This window comes from Periophthalmus magnuspinnatus, chromosome 5, assembly GCF_009829125.3.
Source record: "Periophthalmus magnuspinnatus isolate fPerMag1 chromosome 5, fPerMag1.2.pri, whole genome shotgun sequence".
Taxonomy (NCBI): domain Eukaryota; kingdom Metazoa; phylum Chordata; class Actinopteri; order Gobiiformes; family Gobiidae; genus Periophthalmus; species Periophthalmus magnuspinnatus.
In genome coordinates, this window is record NC_047130.1 from 19,610,738 (window position 1) to 19,635,939 (window position 25,202).

The 25,202-nt window shown below is 42.6% G+C and overlaps 1 protein-coding gene across 2 annotated transcripts in view; it reads left to right on the plus strand.

The window, feature by feature from the left end:
• The window catches only part of foxp4 (forkhead box P4), a 189,302-nt gene that overhangs the window by 139,469 nt on the left and 24,631 nt on the right, over window positions 1-25,202 (plus strand). For both annotated transcript variants that reach the window (XM_033966672.2, XM_055222185.1), the window contains exons 5-9: window positions 5,804-5,932; window positions 12,198-12,336; window positions 18,335-18,539; window positions 19,044-19,142; window positions 23,423-23,521. In XM_033966672.2, the coding sequence (XP_033822563.1) occupies window positions 5,804-5,932; window positions 12,198-12,336; window positions 18,335-18,539; window positions 19,044-19,142; window positions 23,423-23,521 (671 nt within the window). The remainder of the gene's footprint in view (window positions 1-5,803; window positions 5,933-12,197; window positions 12,337-18,334; window positions 18,540-19,043; window positions 19,143-23,422; window positions 23,522-25,202) is intronic.

Sequence of the window (25,202 nt, forward strand, 5' to 3'; positions counted from 1 at the left end):
GCTCTGTTCCACTTTGTGATGTCATGAAGAGGTAGTTTTCAAGTTAACAGCTACTTTTTACCTTTAGTTCAGTCGAGATTGGCAATTCATCCAAATGATTCTAGTGGTCTAAAATGAGACTACACCAGGTCTAAAATGAGACTACACCAGGTCTAAAATGAGACTACACCAGGTCTAAAATGAGACTACACCAGGTCTAAAATGAGACTACACCAGGTCTAAAATGAGACTACACCAGGTCTAAAATGAGACTACACCAGGTCTAAAATGAGACTACACCAGGTCTAAAATGAGACTACACCAGGTCTAAAATGAGACTACACCCGTCTACAGAAGATCTAAACAAGGACTAACTCAAAAAGAGGAGAAACATTTGGATAGAACTAATTGCTTCTAAATGAAGTTAACCACCAGAACAAGCAGTTTCTACCTCTCTGCTTTTTGGCTTCCTTCCCTCTCTCCTTCCTCTCACCTCCCTCTCCTCTTTCCTCCCTCTCCTCTCTCTTGCCTCTCTCCCCCCTCTCTCCATCTCTCTGTCTCTCCTCCCTCTCTCCTCTCCTCCCTCTCCTCTCCCTCTCCTCCATCTCCCCGTCTCTCCTCCCTCTCTCCGTCTCTCCTCACTCTCCTCTCTCCTCCCGCTCTCCGTCTCTCCTCCCTCTCCTCTCTCTCCCTCTCTCCTCTCTCTCTCCTCTCTCTCCTCCCCCTCTCCGTCTCTCCTCTCCTCTCTCCTCCCTCTCTCCCTCTCTCCTCTCCCCTCCCCTCTCCTCCCCCTCTCCGTCTCTCCTCCCCCCTCTCCCCCCTCTCCGCCCCCTCTCTCCTCTCCGCTCCTCCCTCTCGCCTCCCCGCCCTCTCCTCCCCCTCTCTCCTCTCCTCTCCTCCCTCTCTCCTCTCCTCCCTCTCTCCCTCTCTCCTCTCCTCCCTCTCTCCCTCTCTCCTCCCTCTCTCCCTCTCTCCTCCCTCTCTCCCTCTCTCCTCTTCTCCTCTCCCTCTCTCCTCCCTCTCTCCTTCTCTTCTTCCTCTCTCCCTCTCCTCCCTCTCTCTGTCTCTGCTCTCCTCTCTCCCTCTCTCCTCTCCTCTCTCCTCCCCCTCTCTCCTCTCCCCTCTCCTCCCTCTCTCCTCCCTCTCTCCTCTCCCCTCTCCTCCCTCTCTCCGTCTCTGCTCTCCTCTCTCCCTCTCTCCTCTCTCCTCCCCCTCTCCTCTCTCCGTCTCTCCTCTCCTCCCCCTCCTCTCTCCTCTCCTCTCTCCTCTCCCCCCTCTCCTCTCCTCTCCCCCCTCTCCTCCCTCTCTCCTCCCTGCTGCCTGTGAGCGCCTGTTTAAGTGCTGTTGACACACTGGGCGTGATGGAGCTCATTGATTCTCTTTGAACACAATCGCACGCGGCTCCTGCTCTGTCGTCTGGAGCGGCTCGTCTTTTGGCATCGTTGCTAAGAAAACACGTTTTTTCAAAAAACACAGGGCGGTGAATCAGACGCGCTCAAAGCATTGTGTCTGACTGTGCCATTAGGTAATGCCGAGAGGTTACTATGCCAACCGTAAACACAACATGCGTGTGTGTCAAATATTCCATGGATTTGAACTTTGAACTCAGGCATACACAAGTAAAAGTACCTCTAATAGGAGCTTGTATGGATGGCAAAGAGGAGGAAGACGCTGTTGAGACGTGTGAGTAAACAAAAACACAAGGTCGAAACAGGACTTGATCTGAGTGAGGTTTGTGTGTACTTGTAACGCGCTGATATCCAAACCCATTCACCAACAGAACAGATGCTTTATTTATTCAGAGGCTCGTGTCAATGTCAAGAGCCTCACAATCCAGAGACTTGTTTATGAAATGGACTCTTTTTGTATCAGCAAATACAAAACAGATTACTCTGGTGACTTCTGCGACCAAGGACTTTAGAGGAGGAGGAGGAGGAGGAGTTGTAGCAATTGCGGTAGTGGTGGTAGTTGTTGTAGTTTTAATTGCGGTAGTAGTAGGTGTTGTAGTAGTAATAGTAGTTGTTGTTGTAGTTGTTGTACTAGCAGTAGTAATAATAATGATGGCTTACACTTGTAATGCTCTTTACAGGCTTATCAAAGCGCTACACTATACTATTCATTTACACACTTGGTGATAATAAGCTACTATTGTAGCCACAGCTGCCCTGGGGTAGAATGACAGAAGCGAGGCTGCCAATCTGCGCCATCGGCCCCTCAGACCACCACCAATCACTCACGCACACACCGGGACTTGACTTCTGACCTTTAGGCCAGTGAGCCACTGTCGCCCCGTGGTAGTAGAAGTTGTAGTAGCAGTAGTAATAGTAATAGTAGCGGCAGTAGTGATAGTAGTTGTATTTGCAGTAGTAGTACTTGTTGTAGTTGTGGTAGTAGTGGTAATAGTAGTAGTAGTAGTAGTTGTTGTAGTAATAGCAGTAGTAGTTGTAGTTGTTGTAGTAATAGCAGTAGTAGTTGTAGTTGTTGTAGTAGTTGTAGTAATAGCAGTAGTAGTAGTAGTAGTTGTAGTAATAGCAGTAGTAGTTGTAGTTGTAATAGCTTTAGTAGCACTTGTTGCAGTTGTAGTAGCAGTAGTACTAGTTGTTGTAGCTATTGTAGCAGTTGTAATAATAGCAGTAGTAGTTGTAGTTGTAATAGTAATAGTAGTAGTAGTAGTTGTAGTTGCCATACTTGTAGTAGTGGTACATGAGCTCAGTTGGTTGAGTTCATCATCTGATTCAAAGTTTGGCCATTTATATTCAGCTCCTTCAGGTGGAGACTGTAATTGTGTCCTTGAGCAGGACACTTTGAGGATTTGAATATAAAACATGAAAAAATATTTAGTCAAGTTATTTACCTTTTACTTTTGCTCCATAATTCCATAAACATTACTTCATACATGACGTCATCTGTATGTTTATAAAATGTAGAAAGTATTTTTTTAAAACCTGAATAATATGGCGCGTTCAAACTTTTGCAGCGTAAACATCTGCACGTACCAAGATACTCATAAGACTCCCTTTTCCAATGAGCAAAATGGAGGACGATAACGCACCCTCTCTCCTCCATCCTCTATCTCTCTTTCCTCTATTTCTATTGCTATTAAACCCACCGACGTTAACGCAGCTCTCCCACTTAATTAAGGCGTGCATGGACTCTCTCCTCTGCGCCGTATCTGCTTATCAGCCACTTTTATCCACAAGCACACACACAATTTAACCAAGACCACTGCAAAATATCACTCAGCCGAGCATTACAATCCACATCCCCAAGGCCCCGCGCGTAAGAAAGAAAGCCGCGCACGGTCCTCGCGTTCACGCCAAATGCCTTTTTTAAGTTGCCGCTAACCTTTCCGCACGCTAGCCTCTTCTTTTCCGCCATAGCGTAGTCAAGGTCGCATTAATGGGCTCGAGAGGTGAGTGGATTCGCTAACTCTTAATGCACATAGCCACTGAATCAAATCATTACAAAAAACCTTAATTATGAGGTAATTATTGGCTAAGTGTGCGCGCGCGTGTCTGCTTGCATATGCATTTGGCTGTGATGAGGAGAAGTGACGCGGAAAAGAGTGGTTTAGCGCCCCGCCTAAGGAGCTATAAAAGAGAAGGCAGATGGAGGAGTAGACAGAGCAAGAGAAAGGTTTTAAAATCAATCATTTGTGCAGGAAGGAACGGCAGAGAGTCCGGCAAAGTGAAAGAAATCGCCGCTTATGGATTTTATATGGCGGAAATTGTCGTAGCGTTTGAGTAAGTAGCGGCGGGTAAAGTGTATGCCCGCCGAATGTAGATTCACAGGTTCAAATCTCCGTGTGAGGTCCGTATACATACTGGAAGGGCATCTGGTATTATGACCCATGAAATCGCTATGCAACTGCTTCCAAATGACTACACTGATTTCAATTAATAGAACAGAAGTAGTAGTAAAGTACTGTTATTTAAGTACAAATATTAGGTATCTGTGCTTTACTTAAGTGGGTTTTAAACTGGATACTTGTTACTTTTCACTACATTTAAGAGCAGGTATCAGTACTTTCTACGCCACTACATTTTTAAAAAGCAAAGTATGTTTGGTTGTAGTTTGAGAGCTGCTGAAAAGGCCGAGTTTTTTCATAATTTGAACAAAAACAGACGAATAAAATCACTACATTTGAAGCTTTATGTGACCTCAAAATCTGCGTGAAATACTTTTACTTTTTACTCTTTAAGTACATTTTTAAACAGGTACTCCAACACTTTTACTTACCAGTATTTTTCCCCTGATATCTGTACTTTTACTTCAGAATTGAGTACTGCCTTAAACCATAGAAAGTGCATTGTTAACATAGTATTTTTCAATCGTCTCTATTTATGTTTCTGTTTAGACTCAAGTTGTATGTTTTTGTTTTGCTGCTAAAAGGCCCGTTGGCTGTTTAAAGTGTTGACCACACACACACACACACACACACACACCCACACACACACACACACACACACAGACTTCCTCCTCTGTTCTCTCCAATCTCCTCAGATCATAATCTTAATGTGCTTCTTGAGTAAATGAATAATTACTAAGTCAAACAAACAGGAGCCCGACTGGCCACTGGAGACTCCATCGCTGCACATGTGTGAGAGAGAGAGGCAGATCTACAGCCACGGAGCGCACGGAATATCAAATTCTACACGTTTAATTTGTTGTTCATTAAATGGGACTCGTAAATTATAAATATGCATGCGGCGAATCGGGAGAGACGTTATCATAAGTTGTATTAAAGGGGAACTAAACGCTAAATCCGTTTATTTTTCAGACTGTGGTTTAGTTTGTTTTCATATCTGACAGTTTAAACCGCTCACTAGCGCCTCATAGTGGTCACGTGATGTTGTAATGTGTCCGGTCAGCTGATTTAAACAAGTTTTGGCGCTGTCTTTCTACCGGTGAAGGTAGACAGCGCCATCTGCAGTCCAGTTGCTGCTTCATTACAGTATCCTCGGTGTGTGAGAGTAAAAACGCCCCCTCGTCCTGGTTTAAAGCTCTGTGTCGTCCTGCCAAAACCTGTTTAAATGTAGTATAGTGTAGTATTTTGTTATATATTTGCATCTTTCTGGTCAAAAACGCCTCTGCTGCAAATTCCAGTAGTTGGTGACATCACAAAAGACTGCACTTATTATAGCCAGGTGTTTACGATTACAAATATCTGGCTGAAGGGGCGGAGTTTGAAATGTGGATACCTGTTAGACCAATCGCTCTGTAACTTATACCCTCAGACCCCGCCCCTCCTCCCCCCTCACGCTTTACTTTTAGGCGTTTAGTCCAACTTCAAAGTATTTTATAATTAACCAACTGCAGCTTGTTGCTTGTTTTTGTGACTCTGGATTAGCCCGGTTTTGTCCTGCTTTAGACTTGGTTTGATCCTGTTCTTCTCTTGGTTTAGTCCAGGTTTAGCTCCGAGTTTGGTTCAAGTCGAGCCCCATTTTTTTTGACAGTGAACACACCCCATGCCACGATTTTCACACTATTTGTACTGTGTGTATGCTCAACTTGCAACTCTTAACGTAAAAACTCAATGCCAATTTAGTTATTTTTTAGAACAAAAGGACTTCAACAAAAGGATTTCAAACTATAATCCTGTTTATGATACGCAATAGGCCGATGCGTCATGTGTAGCAGGAATAAGAAGTAAAGTTGAAGTGCATTTGTGAAGTTAAAGTATTCAAATGAGCATCTACTTACACTACAACTTTTAGTATTGACTAGTATCATATTATCGATACTTTTGACAACCCATCTTACTGGTCATATTCATGCATACTTCATATATACATCCCTGGTCTAACCCGTTGTTTTTGTGTAGTTGCAGGAGTACTATAAGAAGCAGCAGGAACAGTTACACCTCCAGCTCCTGTCCCATCAACAACAACAACAACAACAACAACAACAACAACAGCAGCAGCAGCAGGTCGGCAAGCAGCCCCCCAAAGAGGTAACGCCCTAGTCAAACACTCTATATATCAATGGACGTGGCTAACCTGCTAGCCACTGCGTTCCAAACAAACAGAAAGTGAGCATGGGCGCACTTTTGGTTCCCTGGCTCCAATTCGTTTTACATTGAAAATCTGTGGCCCTTTTCTTTGTAACTGCTGCGGTGATCCTCGTTATTTTGGTCTTAAAATGTTCATATTAACCCGCTCTACACGATCCTGGTGTTTTTATTCTGCTTTTGTGTCCGTAAATCAAGATATGAACATCAATAACAGCCAAATCAGGCACCTTCTTTCCCTGAGGTCACTCCCAGTAGCGTTACCAACAGGTTTGATTGACAGCGTTGCTACCTCAAACAGCCTCGCTCCTGATTGGCTCTTTGGTTGCTATGATACTCGCAGTCAGAATTCCAAATATGGAGCTCCAAAATTCGCCCCTATAACCGCTAACCTCGATGAGCTTCATTTGACTGGAGCCGAGCGCTACGGGTGACGTCACACTCACTTAGTCCACTCCTTTACACAGTCTATGGTCCCACCCACGCTCGCCACAATACAGTCTACTCCTCGACTCAAGGGTCCTCTGGAGGGTGCTCACGCGTGGAGTGGTCCAATCTATAACATTTACATATCTGGGAAGAGTAGAACATTTCTTTACATTACATTGAGAAATTTGATTGAAATCGTGCATTCAATTTTATGCAGGAGGTAAGAAAAAACTGCTGAAAACTGTTTCTACTCCCGATACCAACAACTGTTACTGCTTGTACAAATTAGTATTATTACAAAGTGCTACATGTGCTAGCAAACCAATTACATTTTCAGACGACCACTAAAATATATTCAACAATTTTAGAGAGCATTAAATTAGATGACATGTATAAAATGGAATTGCCTGGGATGCTCCACGGTATGGCATTCAATCATTCATATCGATCTCCATGGAGACAAGCAGGTGACGCCACAAAGCCGAGTTACGTACATTTATTTCCACACTGTGTAACATTCCAGGCCAAGCAAACGCGTCTCTTTTGCCGGGCGTCCTGTATAATCCACTTTTGCATCGCCCTGATTCTGTAGTCGTTGATTGTTGCAATAGTATTTAGCCTATCGCTTTGATGCAAGTGCGCTAGAGGGCCCCCTGTGGTGAGGAGGTGACACTAATCTGTTTGATTGATGGAGACGCTCTTTGTGATGTGATCCTGGTTTATCCATGTTATCCCACATGTGCTACTGTAGGACTAATGCTCAGATCTGACAAAGGAAAGATACTAGAGAACAAATACAAATGAATGGGTCAATTAACAAAGTAGCAAATACTCTCAATAGATACTGCTATTCCTATTATTATTATTATTACTACTACTACTACTACTACTGTGGCATTGACCCTTGATACCACAAAATACTTAAATAAGACAAATTCCATACTGCTATTTATGGCATTACTACGTCTAAGCGCTAAACTATGCTACTACTACTACTACTACTACTACTACTACTACTACTACTACTACTACTACTATAACTGCAATCACCTCCATAGCTATAACTGCTACTGTGAAAACTATCAAGACTGCATTCTAACTCATATAGCTAACTCATATCCTACTACTACTACTACTACTACTCCTACTACTACTACTCCTACTACTACTACTCCTACTACTACGTCTACTACTATCAACACTACTATTACTGCAATCACCTCCATAGCTATATCTACTGCTAATGTGAAAACTATTGAGATTGTATTTTTAAGTTACCACTTGTACTGCTGTGGCTACTATTGTTTCTACTACTACTACTACTACTACTACTACTATTACTACTACTACTACTATTACTACTACTACTACTAGTACTACTACAATCACTTCCTACTACTACTAATGTGAATACTATTGGGACTACATTCTAATTCATATATCACTTGTACTATTGTGGCTACGATTGCTACTACTATTAATGCTACTACTACTACCACTACTGTCCCAACTATTACACTCATCTTACTTCTACTACTTAAGCAAAAGTCTACTGCTTTACCTCATCTATTTTGTTTTTCACACGCGGTCAAAACCCTCCCACTCGTCCCGATGGCGATAACCACTTGAAGAGACACATCCTTAAATTTCCACTCTTTTTCTCTGATACCCTCGTCCCGGTGGGCCTCCTTCCCTCCCCCCTAGACGCTTCCCTCTTCTCTCTCCCTCCTCCTCCTCTTCATCCCCCTCTCCTCTCATCCATGACCAAGGCAAACCAGTCGCGGGGTTTTGACACGCATGTTGCTCCCTCTCTCCCCTCTCCCCCCGTCTCGTCTGATCTGTCCTACATTTCAGGTTGGTTGTCCTGCCAGATTTCGACAAGTGCAAACATTGGTGGCACGTCGCTCCACGGAGAAGGGAGGGGTTGAGGGGTATCGGGGGCGGGATTTGATTTGTCCACGCTCCAACGCACAAACATGGGCGCGCGGGACCAAATGCGGCTCCGCGGAGAGGCTTTCGGAACAGCTGATATGACTAAGGCCCTTCGCTGGAGTCTCGTGTGTCTCACTTGTCAATAGCGAGGTTCTTAGTCGTACCTGGTGGAACAGAGTTGACGGTGTTATACACATGTCAAAGTGAAAGCTAGACACGACAGCTATTCTAATGCTGTTTTGTTCTGCTGAAGAGGCACCGGGGTTTTAGCTTGGATTTCAAGGTAATAAAATACATATACAGTAATAGAATAGGTTACAGATTTTCGACCCATTACCATAAAATAGTCAACAGTTCGAGTCCCTGTCGTAACGTCTGGAGGATCAAAGATACAGACTCGGAGTAAAGCTTAACAGAGTTTATTACAATCAAGAGGACTGGATGCTGGTTGGAGGAGCGGGTAGTAGGAAGCTGGGTCGGAGGCTGAGGTGCACAAACCAGTTGTAGGACGCTGGGTCGGAGGTGGAGGTAAAAGGTGGGACCAAGAAACGGGATCTGATGAAAAACGAGAAACAAACTGAGCCAAGCAGAAACTGTACCATGGGAGATACACACTGAGAATCTGGCAGCATGTGTAGGATCCTTGGTCTTTTTGTACTCCAGAGGTGGAGGCTCAAATGTTGATCAGCTGCAGGTGTGTAGTGGGTGGTGCCAGAGTCTCCTCCCAGCTCTTCCTCCTCCCAGAAGGGCGGAGGAAGACAGCACAGAAAACACAGACAGACTGGGATCTTGACAGTCCCTTACCCTGGTCAGTTTGTGTGGAGTTTGCATGTTCTCCCTGTGTGGGTTTCACTCTAGTACAACAGTGTCCCCCATGAACTTAAAACACACACGTTCCTTCAGGTAGGTACTCCTGACCAACTCACCCTCTTCTCTTGACCCCACCGGCATTGAGGTTCAGTGATGGGAAGAATACTTAGAAACAATTCCAGTTTTCCCACCTGGTTTGTTCTTGTCTTGTTCCCGCCTTTGTCCTGATGAGCAGATTTATCTTTGCACTATTCTTGATTCATTAGATTCAACCGCTTTCTGCAAAACAACACACTTTTCCATCTGAAACACTTTTAATAATCTTTCAAACACTTCCAAAAACACCAAAAGAACAAATCGAAAGCATTTGTGCATGAGCGCTTTTGACCTCTGCCCTCTCGCTTATATTTCGGACTCGTTGCCATGGCCGCCTCGTCTCCAAGCGTCCAGCCCTTGACGCCATTGATCGACTGGTCTCCATGTACAGCCTTCGTCACCGTGATCACCTCATCTCCATGTGTCCAGTCCACATCGCCATTGTCGCCTCATCTCCACGTGTCCGGCCCGGGTCACCATGGTTACGTTATCTCCATGTGTCCAACCCACATCGCTATTGTTGCCTCATCTTCATGTCTGGCCATCATCATCATGGTCGCCTCATCTCCATGTGTCCAGTCCACGTCGCTATGGCCGCCTTGTCTCCATGTGTCCGGCCCGTGTCGCCATGGTCTCCTCGTCTCTATTTGTCCAACCCACATCACCATGGCCGCCTCGTCTCCATGTCCGGCCTGCGTTGCCATGGTCACTTCATCTCTATATGTACAGCAACGTCACCACGGTCGCTTCGTCTCCATATGTCCAGCTCATTTCGCCATGGCCGCCTCGTCTCCAGGTCCAGCCCGGTCACCTCATCTCTATATGTCCAGTCCACGTCGCCACATTCCCATGCCCGGCCCACTTCGCCACGTCTCCATGTCCGGCCCACGTCGCCTCGTCTCCATGTCCGGTCCACGTCGCCATGTCTCCATGTCCGGCCCACGTCGCCATGTCTCCATGTCCGGCCCGCGCCGCCCTAGCCGCCTCGTCTCCATGTCCGGCCCGCGTCGCCATAGCCGCCTCGTCTCCATGTCCGGCCCGCGTCGCCTCGTCTCCATGTCCAGCCCACGTCGCCATAGCCGCCTCGTCTCCATGTCCGCCCCGCGTCGCCTCGTCTCCATGTCCAGCCCGCGTCGCAATGGCCACCTCGTCTCCATGTCCAGCCCGCGTCACCATGGCCGCCTCGTGTCCATGTCCGGCCCGCGTCGCCATGACCATGGCTACAGATTTGGCAGGGGCTTAATGAAGTGGCGGGTGTCGTCAGGGGCAGAAGTGAGGGCCCGTCGGAGGCTTGAGTGGCAGCCTCAGACACTGCGTGATGGGCCCATAAATCACAATGACAGCCTGTTACTGCGCTAGCTTTAGCCACTCAGCCCTGCCTAATGTAAACAGCACACACACACAGACACACACACAGACACACACACACATCCTATATAGTCTATTGGAGGACTGCTGGTGTACACACAGGACGATGGGGGCAGAGACAGACAAATAGGTCAGACTCCGGGTTGAGATGCCTGGGATAAGACAGTTATTGCGGACACTGGCTTCGGGAATGTCCAGGAGAAGTGAACCAGAACAAGTGGCATAGATTTAGATTGGAGTAAAGGCTTTCCATTTTGAATTACATAACATTACTACTGCTATCGTGAGAACAATAGGAAAAAGTCAGCAAACCAACATGTTTCATTGGAACAACAGTGGTAAAAAGTAGGGCTGGGAATCTCGTCGTCTCTTGTTGTTCTGCTTATCTGAGGCCGGGACAATACTGCAATAATCAATGTAGTGGACACAGTTTTATAAAATATATTACACTTTAAAGGTCTATTATTTCATTTTCTGAGCTCACAAGGGTGAATTTTATCTATTATAAGACCTTTAAATAGACAAATGTGTTTCCTTGTGAAATGTTTTGTAAAAAAAAAAAAAAATTATATTGTTTTAATCCAAAATGTATCTATTTAAACTGTATGTTAAACCCCACAGAAATAGTAAGATTTTTTTTTTTCAGTAACATTTGTCCCAAGTGTCACATGGTCACCACCATCCACATCTCCACGGGCTCTGGATGTGAATGGAGCTCCTTTTTTCTCTTTCTCTCTTTCCCTTTGTGTCTCTCTTACCAAACTTAATGCTTTTATTTACTTCCTCTGCTCCCTCTCTTTCTCTCTTTCTCTGAGGGGGACCTACAGACCGTTCGGGCCGTAGACCAGTGTTCATCACAGCAGCACATAGACATTATCACAGTTAGCTTTCTGTGTCTCTCTCCTCTGAACCTTTCCCTGTTCCCTGAGTATCCTCTTTACATCATCAGAATGCTGACTGACAACATGTTTTACAACTATCACAAATAACTTTTTGAAAAACACAGTACACATCATTTCATAAATTGTTCCACTGCACAATCAGATGGTGGTGGTAAGCTGACTAATGTGCTAATGCTAACTATGGCTGCAAATCTGTGCAAATGGCCTTTCCGACCACCTCCAATCACACGCTGCCTTCAGACAAACATAAAGCGAATGCCTTGCTCAAGAACACAACAGAATTGAATATTGAACTGCTAACTTAATGACAGAAAGACAATCCATGCCAACCAATAGAGGCTGTGTGGTAAAGATGTGGCTGCCAACTACCAGCAGTCACAATCTGGGGGAGATGCTTTGCTTAGGGACAACACCAGTATAATTTAGTTCAAGCTGGGATTGAACTACCAACCATCTAGCATTCTACAGCTATACTTTAAGGTTTTCACACTTTTGTTTGGTCCCAGTTTGCTGTTTAATCCTGATTTAGTTCCGGTTGTGATGTGATGTGCAAAGTAAAAACAGATACGGTGATAGAAATTGTAATTCACGATTTGATTCTTCATTATCCTAACCTGTGTACACTCACGTCTTACCTCTGTGTTTGTGTGTTTGTGTGTTTGTGTGCACAGCCTCTGGGCAGTAAACAGCTGGCCTTCCAACAGCAGCTCATCCAGATGCAGCAGCTCCAGCAGCAGCACCTCCTCAACCTGCAGAGACAAGGCCTGGTGCCGATGCAGCCCACCTCCGCCATGCAGTCACTACAACAAGGTAAATATATATGAAATAATACCATCAAAGCACATGTACTCACTACAACAAGGTAAATATATATGAAATAATACCATCAAAGCACATGTACTCACTACAACAAGGTAAATATATATGAAATAATACCATCAAAGCACATGTACTCACTACAACAAGGTAAATACTGTAGTGTTCTGGTGTAAGAAAACATGCCAAATTTCTACTGGTTGTTTATTTTCTAAACACAAGGGCTACTGTAGGCCGTAAACCATGCCAAAATAAGAGCCAAACAACAAAAGTCACAACTCCAAAACAGACCAGTAACTGACCAAAACAACCTTCATGCCAACCAAGTGTCACATACAAAAGCATTTACATTAAAAACAATAGATAAACAAAAGGTGAACTAAACACAAAATATCAGATCATTACAATACTATATAAGAACAGATGTATAACCAGAACACACTCAGTCACTACAACAAGGTACATGTATATGAAGACAATCAAAACTAACAAAGGAGGAGCTATGCAGACAGAACACAGACACTGACATGAACTTTTTTAAACCTAAGTATTTCCAGTGATGGCAACTTAAATGTTGAGCTGACACACTTCCTAAATCAAAATAGCCAACAGCTGTTTCCTGTTTATCGATGCACGGCACTAGTGTAAAGATAGTGAATATAAATGTACAGGCACATAATGCATCTAACACCAGACAAACTCATCCCATTCACTACAGATACATTAAAATAGCAGAAAAAGCTGATAAACAAGACAACACTACAAACTTGTAATTATTAATTGTGTGTTAAACATGTGTGAATGAAACAAAACACAACTCCTTTTTATATATTGCTGAGATTGGCCTTATACAAAAATATAGTTCAAATTTGATTTTTTTTTGTTCAAAGGGGTCACAATACTGCATACATTACATTTATGAACAAGTAAAAGGACTGAACCCAAAAAGGCTCGTATAAAATAATCCAGACTTCATCTTTAACCTCTTAAGTTGATCCTCTCACTCACTTGAACAGAAACAGGAGCAGAGTCGTGTCCAATATGGCCGACCCCCGCACCCACACACACTGTAGCAGACCGTGCCCACCGCCACATGTGAAGCCTGTTAACTTAATCATCCTATAAAAGATAAAAGTGCTCGTGATTGTTGGCTTTGTGGAAGGCACTCATTTGGATAATAGGTAAAATCTGGTCTTTAGCTCCCCCTGCTCTGTCGCGGTGCAGGTGTGGAGCCTGCTGTCCCATTCGTGTGTGTTGCGTTTGAGATTAGCCAGAGCGCAGGACATCTTTGTTTTACAGTTGGCCCATGTGCCTGGTAGGTTTTGGAGCGACTTCTTGCACGGTGCATTTGATTTGGGGCACGTTAGAACAATAAATGTTGACTTTTGCCAGCCCCGCCCGCCTCGCTGGTGTGGGTGTGGCTGTGAAGAATTAGCTCACACACAGTGAACAGCTTTAGGAGCTCGCACACATCCGTAACATGGGACTTCCTTTCAGTTAACTGGACGATAACAAGGCCAAAAAAAACGATATACTGTGGCAGTGTTTCTCAAACTGTGGTAAATGGTCACATTTTTATAGCACTTTTCACCTTCAAGGTACTCAAAGGAACTACTCACACATTCACACACCAGTGTACACAGGTGTATCTTGTCCAAGGGCACGATGACAGCATTCTTCTGTGAGAGCTGGAATTTCACCGCCAACCTGTGGGAGACTAAATTTGACCGCTCTACAAAAGATGTTTATGTCGAGAGCTGGAGTCGCACCACCAACCTTCAGATTAGTGGACAAACACTCTACCAACTATGCTACTGTTGTCAGCTCTTCAGTTTGTGGACTTGCCTAATTTAGAGTTCATTTTATCCACTTTTTTGTTGTCATTTGGAGAATTTCTACAGTAAAACTACAGTGGAAATGATGCTGTCCACTTTTAGGAAAAGAATAATAAAACACCAAGATATCCTGTGTAGCTAGTACTAAATACCAGGGAGGAGAGGTGGGTTTTCAGTCTAGTCTTAAACTGTGTTAAAGACTGAGAGGATCTGATTTAAAGAGGACCCATAGAGCGCACACATTTAAAGAGGACCCATAGAGCGCACACTTTTAAAGAGGACCCATAGAGCACACACATTTAAAGAGGACCCACAGAGCGCACACATTTAAAGAGGACCCATAGAGCACACACATTTAAACAGGACCCACAGAGCGCACACATTTAAAGAGGACCCATAGAGCACACACTTAAAGAGGACTGTGCTGCCCTGGTCCAGCCCCACGAAGAATTACTATAATCCAGAAGCAATATTACGTTAATGAGTCATAGAAATTATTTATTCAACTCTCTACAGCTCCAATCTGATCACGATACAGAAAAATAACACAAAGTTCAACACTGACACAAAGAAAAAGTACCATGATAAACACTGACCCTCAAAAAACAATAGTTCATCTGTTATGTATGTCATGTATGTCAATGATAAGGCGATATAGTACTGATTGTGACAGGTCTTCATGCATCCTTTTGAACCAGTAAACCCGTGTGTGCGTGAACGTGTGCATGTGGTATTAGTACATGGGTGTAGTATTAGTGTGTGTGTGTGTATGCGTGTGTGTAGGGGTGTGTGTGTGTGTGTGTGTACAGAGGCCGGCAGAGGAATGCTGCAGCTCACGCCTCATCGAGTGGTCACAAAGGAGCAGCTCAGACTGAGGGGAATTCCACTGTTCCACTGGACAGCCCCGACAAAGAGCAGACAGGAGGAGACCCACACCAGCACGTTTAATGGCTCTGGTTTATCTCAAAAACTGGAAAAAATATCCTACAAATCATGTATTTTTACAAAGACGGATCGCTCTTATGAAATACAGAAGGCATATATTGACAGACACTCAGTTCGACTCAGACTGCTCAAAACTACCTCAAGATGATTGGCAGAGATGGTTACAGATTCAGGATTTGTAACAGGAAATGTAATAAAGTTGTGATGATTCAAATGTTATCTGTTTGAACTGGTTTATGTCAAATACTGGAAGATACTGTAAAAATGGTTTACATCTCCGCAGCGTACACTATGGTGAATGTGAGGCTTTTATAAATGATAGGAATCTGAATTTAATGACAGCTGTTCAGACTGAGCTCTCAATTTGTACAGGGAAAAAATAGCGAAAATACGACTGTACTGTTTGTCCTTTACTGCAGATTAATATTGATGTAATTAGACAGAGAATTAATATTATAATTTACAACTTATGGTGTCTCAAGAGGGACCAAACATACGAATTGTGCAGTTAGAAACTAAACAATGTCAACTGTTTGGATTGGGACTTCTATTTTTGGGTTATGCCATTACTCTAAACAGGGCGATAGTGGCTCAGTTGGTAGAGTTGGTGTTTTTTTTCCCGTTCTTGACATAAACATCATTGGTTGAGTGGTCAGATCCGCTGACTCACAGGTTGGTGGGTGTGATTCCAGCTCCCACAGATGAATGCCGTCATTGTGTCATTGGGCAACACACTTAACCCACATAAATGTTGTATACTGTGTTTCGGTGCTTGGGAAAAACCTTGTCTTTTTGACTTTATTAGTGACTCTTAAATGTAACTTTCTAGAGGTGGCATATCACAATACTTTGAAACAGTCTCCATGGAGATTGATCAATTTTATGCCAAAGGGTTGAATTTTAGAACCAAAGGAACAACTTTTCCATGGAAACAAGCAGGAGAAGGCCTGTATCTACGTCAGGTTTGTGGAGATGCAAGCCCTCTTACAGTAACAAACCCAACCAATATTTTACTCTATTATTTTATGGCTAAAAAGTTGCATACAGTGAATTTAAGAGTGACCACCGCCACAAAACGACCACCACACCTTTATTAACCAGTCCCAGGGCAGATGTGGCCACAGAGAAAAAAACTCACAATATTTACGAGTTCTTACTTCTCTATAAATTGTTGCAAACGGGTCAAAGTATACGCAGGAAAACCTTTATCTAAGCATCTCTCAAACACTGCTCTCATTCTCCTTGTTCTGGGCGTGCTCGGAAAACGGTCTGGATTTCTTGGATAATGGACAAACATAAACACACATGTGGCACAGTGTAAGCACACAGCACCTTATCCCTCCTCGGAGAAAACTTTTATTTTGGCGGGACGGCTCGGGAACGCAGACAAAGCAGACATAATATTTAGATTGTTGGAAGGTCTCTGAATGCGCTTGTGTGTGAAGGTCTTTGGGGGCTGGCTGTGGAGTTACAGGGAGACCACTGAAATGGGAGAAGGAATAATAATATAAGCCCGAAAAGGTGTCAAGGATTTTTGCAATGCCAGAGTCAGGCCTGGTTTGAAATGAAATAGTTTCTTACAATTACGGGATTTTGTGTAATTTTGTGCAAGTTCATGTTCGATGTTTTGGAGATATTAGGGGGGTAATAGAAAAATGATTATATTGTTTGGAGTGAGACGAGACTAGAGCAGCCAGGAAACAAGAGACCCAGAGGAAGAACAAAAATGTGATTAAGTTGGCTGTTGCTTATAGGTCATGACGAGGCAACTTCAAATTCTGGTCTTTGCTGGTGCGTTCAAAACAATATGGCTTTTACAGATCTGCTCTTGGTCTTATGAAGTGGAAAGTACTCGGGTTCAGATAGCATCACGACATTAGCGACTGATGTGCTGTATATGATATTCAATAAGGAGCAGCGTCTGGTAAAACCACATTGTAAAGATGTAGTTCAGTACATAAAAACACTCAAATAGACCAGGACTAAACCAGGACTTCAACAGGATCAAACCAGGTCTACATCAGGACTAAACCAGGACTTCAACAGGACCAAACCAAGTCTACATCAGGACTAAACCAGGACTTCAACAGGATCAAACCAAGTCTACATCAGGACTAAACCAGGACTTCAACAGGATCAAACCAAGTCTACATCAGGACTAAACCAGGACTTCATCAGGACCAAACCAAGTCTACATCAGGACTAAACCAGGACTGCAATGGGACCAAACCAAGTCTATGTCAGGACTAAACCAGAACTTCAATGGGACCAAACCAAGTCTACATCAGGACTAAACCAGGACTTCAACAGGGACCAAACCAAGTCTACATCAGGACTAAACCAGGACTTCATCAGGGACCAAACCAAGTCTACATCAGGACTAAACCAGGACTTCATCAGGGACCAAACCAAGTCTACATCAGGACTAAACCAGGACTTCATCAGGGACCAAACCAAGTCTACATCAGGACTAAACCAGGACTTCATCAGGGACCAAACCAAGTCTACATCAGGACTAAAACACATGAATGTTGAGCAGTGATCCCCCAACCTGAAGAGTGACTGATCGATTCTCATTTGGACCAAGTTCTGTCATTGTGTCCATAGGCAAGACACCTCACCACATTCCCTCGTATGAATGTGGTGTGTGTGTGTGTGTGTGTGTGAATGATTGACCTCGCTTCCTTCAGTCTGCCTCAGCCTGTTAAGTGCATTAGTGTAAGAAATTATTATTATTATTAAAACATCTCAACTTTCGACTTTCAGCTTTTGTGGATTCTGCTTTTGGATATTTCTTATGTAAAATATGATGTAATTAAAATGAAAAACTGGGATATGTCTCATCATCATCAGATTCTAGGCTTTTAAAACAATCTGTATTGGTAACTAAGCCCTTATTGTAACAACAAAAACGTACCATCCTCATATGTTTGAAGAATTTAACTCTCTTCCTATTCATTGGTATTAGAAGGGGGCCCATATGAGGTTTCTTGCCCGGGCCCCCAAATTTCTGCCAGCGGGCCTGGTCCCAGATGGGGGAAAAGACAGTTTTTCCTATTAATTACGTTGTACTTTGCCATGAAATATATAAAAGGTAAACCATCATTATTATTAGGGACTGGACCCTCATTCTGAAACCAGCAATAAATAGATAGTGGTCTTCACTGTGAAATAATAAATAATAATACAGTTTGATTTTGTTTTCTTTGCAGCGATGTGCCCGTCAGACCTGCAGCAGCTGTGGAAGGAGGTGTCTGGTGTCCCGAGCTCTGAGGAGACCCTGAAGCAGGCGGAGGGGCTGGATCTGAGCACCTCCGGCTCCAACACTACCTCAGCCTTCCCCAAGACCCCCAGTGCCCACCTGCCCCTGCACGGCCTGGCCAACGGGCAGAGCCACACACCCAAGAGACAGGACAGGTACGCCAACACAACCGTGGGACTAAAACTACTGCCAGAGGATAGTACTCAAGTAGAGTGAAATCGCGAAATATCCCCTTTTATTCTGCATCAAAACTGCTCTCCCTGCAGTTAGATCTGTACAGATGTTCTAAAATGTGATTCTGCTATTGTCTTTAGCCATGTTTGAGCTGCTAACTTCCTGATCTTGACCTGGCTCTTGGATCTGTAACTCTAGTGATGCCTTCACACTTATCCCGGTCTTCTCCTGATTATAGCCAAGTTTAGTCCTTGGTTTAGTCCTGGTGCTGGTCCAGTCCAGGTTTAGATATTGGTTACTCCACCTACAATCAGAGTTCTGCAAATGACAAAAACATTAGACATACTTTGGCAGCCTGTGTTTCTTGCCCCATCAGACTATGACTTAGTTCTTCACATTATAAATCAGATGTTACGTCCAGTACAGTTGCTCCACTCCAGCTGTGTTGTTGTTGGGACTAATATGTTTTTGTGTGTTTGTTCCAGAGCCCGACTGTTTGAGTGGATCTCGTCCTTCACTAAAGCCGACAGCGCAGACGATCAGATCAGCCTCTACAGCAAAGGCAGCCAGCCCCCCAGCAGCCAGTGAGTAACACATTAGCTTTGTGCTGTTAACAACAACTGTGATCATGGAGGTGCTCTGGGAGAAAATGGCAGCTACTGTATATGTAATAATGTAATAATTAGCAGATGTAGATGACAATTTTATATTTAGGGTTCATATTACACTATGTTCTGATCTGTGTTATAATGTTGTTTACTCATCACAAACGGACCTGGGGTTGTGTTTTGTTTCATTCACACATGTTTAACAGACAAATCCTGCATATTTAGGCTCTGTTCCACCTTGTGATGTCATGTGGTAATACAGGAAGTGCTCCACTGTGTTTTTAAACTCCACACACCTTCACTAGAATCATTTGGATGATTTCAGCCCTGGAATTGCCCATCTCTACTGAACTAAAGATAAAAAAAGTAGCTGAAAACTACCACGTCATGACATCACAAGGTGGAACAGAGCATTTTGAGCGTGGGTTATTTAGACAAACTAATAATAAAGGCATACTCAAACATGCGTGAATGAAAGAAAACACAACTCCAGGTGTGTTTTTGAGAAGGTAACAACATTATAACACAACTTAAAGCTCACAAGAGTCAATTTTGTGTAATATGGGACCTTTAAAAGTCTAACTAATGCTAATGAGTGCAATCAACATATTCTGTTTACAGCTTTAAGAATCAAACTAAGACAATAGCGTAGTGTTTCTTGTTTGAGCACGCTGAAAGAGCCAATGCAATATTTAAAAATAGACACACTTAACCATTTGACCTCTCTTCTGAACTCCCCCAAAACACATCCAGACATTCAGTGCTATTTGCTGAGAACATCTGTCACGCTCAAAAAAGCCCATGATGTAGCGGTTAGCATTCGGGAGCTAGCCTGCTAAGCTAATGCGTGGCTGATGTGCAGTCTGTGTGGTTGCCAGCGCTTTGTCATGTCGACTGTCTGCGCTTAGGCTGTGCACACTCCAAAAACCAGACCCCAAAACCCGAGACCTCCAGAGCCCCCCTCCTCCCGCTCCGACTGCGACCCAGGCGCAGGCATCCGAGAGCGGCCGCAGAACAGCTCCCATCTGCCGCACAAATGGTTCCTGTTACCGTGGCCCTTCTGATGTTGATTTGGGGAGAATCCACATCTCGGATCGTTCATATGCACACGCTGAAATAAAAGCTGGAAAATACAGTTATGTAAATATATTTGAGGCAGCAGACGGCGGCCATGACAGCTGCTACCGAAACCGACTCACAAACACTTAAAGGCCCTATTGTATTCTGCTAATTCTGCTTTTTTTTTTTTTTTACTGTTTGAAAGGACACTGTGTAACATGGAACTGCTGTTACATTGCCTGGAATTTTCTACAGTTAGACATTAAAGGGCCCAAATTATGTTCTGATCTATGTTATAATGTTATTTCCTCATCACAAACAGACTTGGAGTTGTGTTTTGACCTGGAGTTCTTCTCTCAAACAGAAAACACTCTGTTCCACCTTGTGATGTCATCATGTGGTGATACAGGAAGTGCTCCACTGTGTTTTTAAACTCCATACACCTTCACTAGAATCATTTGGATCATTTCAGCCATGGAACTGTCTGAACTAAAAGTAAAAGGTAGTTGTTAACTTGGAAAACTACCACTTTATGACATCACAAGGTGGGACAGAGCATTTCGAGCTTTGGAAATGTTACAGACTAATAATAAAGAGTTAGTCAAACATGTGTGAATGAAACAAAACACAACTCCAAGTCTGTTTTTGAGGAGATGACAACATTATAACATGGCTTAAAGCTCACATGAGTCACTTTTGTGTAATACAGGCCCTTTAAACTGATCTGTCTCGAATTTATTCCATTATTATGTTTTTATTATCAAAAATATCTTGAATAACATGCATTTTTACTATAATGAGTGGAGTTGCCTCACCACAGATCTGACCTGTAACTTGGCCATGGAGACAAGTAGATGCCGTACCCTCAATAAGAAAGTTACATAGTGCACCTTTATATAATGTGTATAGAATGTTTAGATATGTCTGCTGTTTCCTCATAAAAAAAAACATACTTGCTCTGTTCAACCTTGTGATGTCATTAGGTGGTAAAGGTGGTCTCGGTGTGGCTCTTGGATCTGTAACTCTAGAGATGCATCCGCACTTTCCATCTTTCGTCTTAATGTAGACTCGTTTCATTTCTGTTCTAGTCCTAGTTTAGTTCTGATCCGGTTCAGGTTTAGATCAGTATTTAGTCCCAGTTTCAGTGTGTTGTGTGTACAAATATGAACACCACACACCCTAACACTCGCACATAAGCAAAAAAGAATATCATATTAACTTGCCGTGCAGTCTGGCTCCTATTGCTGACCTCCTCTTCTCTTTCTCTCACTTCACTTTTCAGACTAAAACCGCCACAAACTAAAAACAGATGTGCAGCTGCTCTTACTCCTCCTGTATCTATTTATCTGCCCGGGTCTACCATTATCTGATTCAATCATGTATGACCTCACAAGCTTTTTTTTTCCTCTCTCAAAAACCAAATCAACAAATCCTTTCTGTTTTTGCCTGTATCGCTCAACGTATTTAACACTTTCATTCAAGTTTTCATTTTATCGCAAAGTTCTAGTTGTCGTATTAAAGGTTTATCTTTGTCCGCTAACACGTTTCATTAGCAACATTAAAGCTTCACTATGTAACCGTTTGCTTTTCTTCATGGAGATGTTATTACGTTGCCTGGAATGTTTTACACTATGGCATTAAACCTAGCTTTTTGTCCATTGAGACCGATAGAAGTGCCACCAGGCCAAGTTATAGGTCATATCTACGGAGAGGTGAGCCCGTTCAGTCAGAATGTGGGTTTTTTTTAACCATGAAAACATTTGTGATTGTATAAATAAAAGTTAGATATGTTTAATGCTGTACTGTGGAATATTTTAGGGAAAGCAGCATCATCTCCAACTTGACAGAAACGGCCACCAGAAAAATTTTATGTTGTACCTTTAAATTAATGCTAAAATCAGTGTTTGAGTTTTAAAAATATAGTTGGAATCATGAACATAATCATATACAAAATAAATAAATAAATAAATAAATAAATAAATAAATAAATAAATAAATAAATAAATAAATAAATAAAAAAAAAAAAAATAAAACAGAAAAAATAGAAAAAAAAATAGAATAAAATAAAATAATATAATTGAAATTGTGTCCACTTATAAATACCTGGAGGTGCATCTGGACAACAAGCTGGACTGCTCCACAAATACAGATACACAAATACTTTATAGGAAAGGCCAAAGCCGGCTATATTTTCTAAAAAAGCTAAGGTCTTTTCATGTTGCTGCACATGTTTTATCAGGTGGTAATGGCTAACTAATAGAGAGGGCTGCTTCAAGTATAGGAAGTAGTTTAGAGACTCTGGTGGAGGTAGTGGAGCAGCGGACACTCAACAGGATGGATGCTACACTGAACAACATGAACCATCCCCTGAACTCAACTTTTGACCAACAGAGAGGAGACAGTTTGATTCTGAGATCAGTGAGCTGCAGGACAGAACTTTACAAGAACTCCTTTAACACCACTGCTATAAAACCGTTTATGGCAGATGAACATTTGAAGAGACCTTAGGGATAAATAAAGCATTTTTTTAATTTGATTGAATTAAAAAAAAATAATAATAAAATAATAATAATAATAATAATAATAATAATAATAATAATAATAATAATAATAATAATAATAATAACAACAATAATAATACATGGGTTTTATACAGCACTTTTCAAGGTAACTTCACAATAGTTTAACACAAAACAAGGACATACTAGGGAAGCAGTCCTTCATGGGGTTAAAGGCTATGAGGAAAAGGTGAGTTTTGAGTAAGGACACACCAATTCGATACTATCATCACAGATACTGAAAATTTTACTGGATCAGATATCGGCTTCCCAATAGCAGTTGAGTTGATATCCTGTTTGGACATATGAATTGATATAATAATAATTTACAGGCCATGGTCAGAACAGAAAGTCTTTTATATAAAGACTTTTATTTGTACAGAGTTGTTCAGTTTTTACTTGAGGGAGAAATAACAGTTACGTAACACATTTGGATCAGTTTTTTACTGCTACTGTCGTCCCAGAATAGGTATCAGAACAGAAAAAGCAGGATCGACTTTAGTTTTGAGCTGTTTTTTTGAAGGCGTCGGGCGAGGGAGCAGCAGAGGGTTAAGGGCAGTGATGTCGAAGACTTGGTCTAATGAAATATGTGAGATATAAAGTTAATAAGCGGTGGTTGTTTTGTGGTTTGTGTTGCAGCCACGAAGAGCATTCCGGCTCCCACCCGCTCTACGGACACGGCGAATGTAAGTGGCCTGGATGTGAGGCTCTGTGTGAAGACATGGGACAGTTCATCAAGTAAGTCTCACCGTGAAAAACTCAGATATTCTCAACATGATCTCATATCTGCTCTGAAATAATAAATCCAGTTCAAATGGATGGTTTAGAGACAAGTCAGAGTAAATGTAACCTTTCTTTGATTGGACAAACCAGCAGTGTGTTATCGCTACATTTTAAACTAAGATGAGAAAACACACGTCCCATAATGTGGCTTTTTGTAAACTTATACATGTTTGTTTTATGGGGTTGTAGTGGTGTAGTTGGTTGAGCATTCATCCCAGTAACAGGAGGGTCACCAAAAACAATATTTTAAGATAAGAGAACTTGTATTTGTTTCAGAATGGGGAAATTTCAGTGATGCAACCATAGACTGTATACATAAACGGACATAGCTAATCTGCTAGCCGCTGCGTTCTAAACAGGAAGGAGCATGGGCGCGTTTCCGGCTCCATCGACTCTGGCCTCAATTCTCTTTCCACTGAAAAACTGTCACCCCTCTTTCCGTAACTGCGGTTGTCAGGCTAATCGTTTTGGTCTTAAAATGTTCGTATTCGCTGTCGAATTTATAAATCAAGATATGAACATTAATATCAAACAAATCAGGCGCCTTCTTTCCCCGAGATTGATCCCGCTAACAGGTTTGATTGACAGCGTTGCTAATTGCCCGCTCCTTGCTAAACCAGTGGTGCAGATGGAAAGGGGCGTTACCTTCAACAGTCTTACTCTGGATTGGCTCTTTGGCTGCTATGGCGTTACATTTGACTGAAGCTTGAATGCTATGGGTGACGTCACACTCACTTAGTTCGCTTCTTTATACAGCAGGAGAATATTAAAGAAACAACATACCTAAATGTACTTTTTTGCTGCGGTGAAGTCGGTTTTCAAAATAACTCCACATATCTTTTCCCTCTGCGTTCTTAGAAAATGTATTTTTGTGACTCTTTTACCTCCGTTGTCAACTCTTGTCAAAAACCTCTTTCCAAACCTGATATTTATTTATTTTTAAAACGTGTAAACTTCTTGAGCTGACACACTTAATGTCTCTGTGATGTTTATCATTGGCGCTGCTGTGTCCCCCGGGGGGTTGTTTTTAGCCTGGAGCGTTTTTATACTTCATATTAGTTTAAAGGAGCAGTATGTCCCTCAGAGCACACTGCATTATTTTCAACACTTCTCAAAGCTTCAGAATACGTCTGTTTTTGATCTTTCGACTTCACGCGAGCCTGTGTATCCTTCGCTGACACGGCTTTTCTTTCAAACTAACTGAACAAACAAAACCTCTTTCATTGTTGCGTTGGATTACATCATGTTTACTCTGTATGTATGTCACACAGGAAGTACTTGTATGGGCCTGGTTTACACATAATTTCTCTCAGTGTCTATTCACATTCGAATCTTTTTGCATTTGGCCTTAACGCAACTATCTGCTTCTTGGAATCCAACAGAAGATTAGGTTTATTTAGTCCATGAGTGTGTTTTGATTTTGAAAACAAAGAGCTTTACATCAACAAACCACAGACACTGGGGGCGAGGGGGGTTAAGTGTCTTGCCCAACAACACAACAACGGCAGTATTCATCTGTGGGAGCTGGAGTCGCTCTACCAATAATGTCTATGTCGAGAGCGGGATTCAAACTGCCAACCTTCGAAGTCAATGGACAAACGCCATGTTATAATACTGTTACCTCCTCAAAAACACA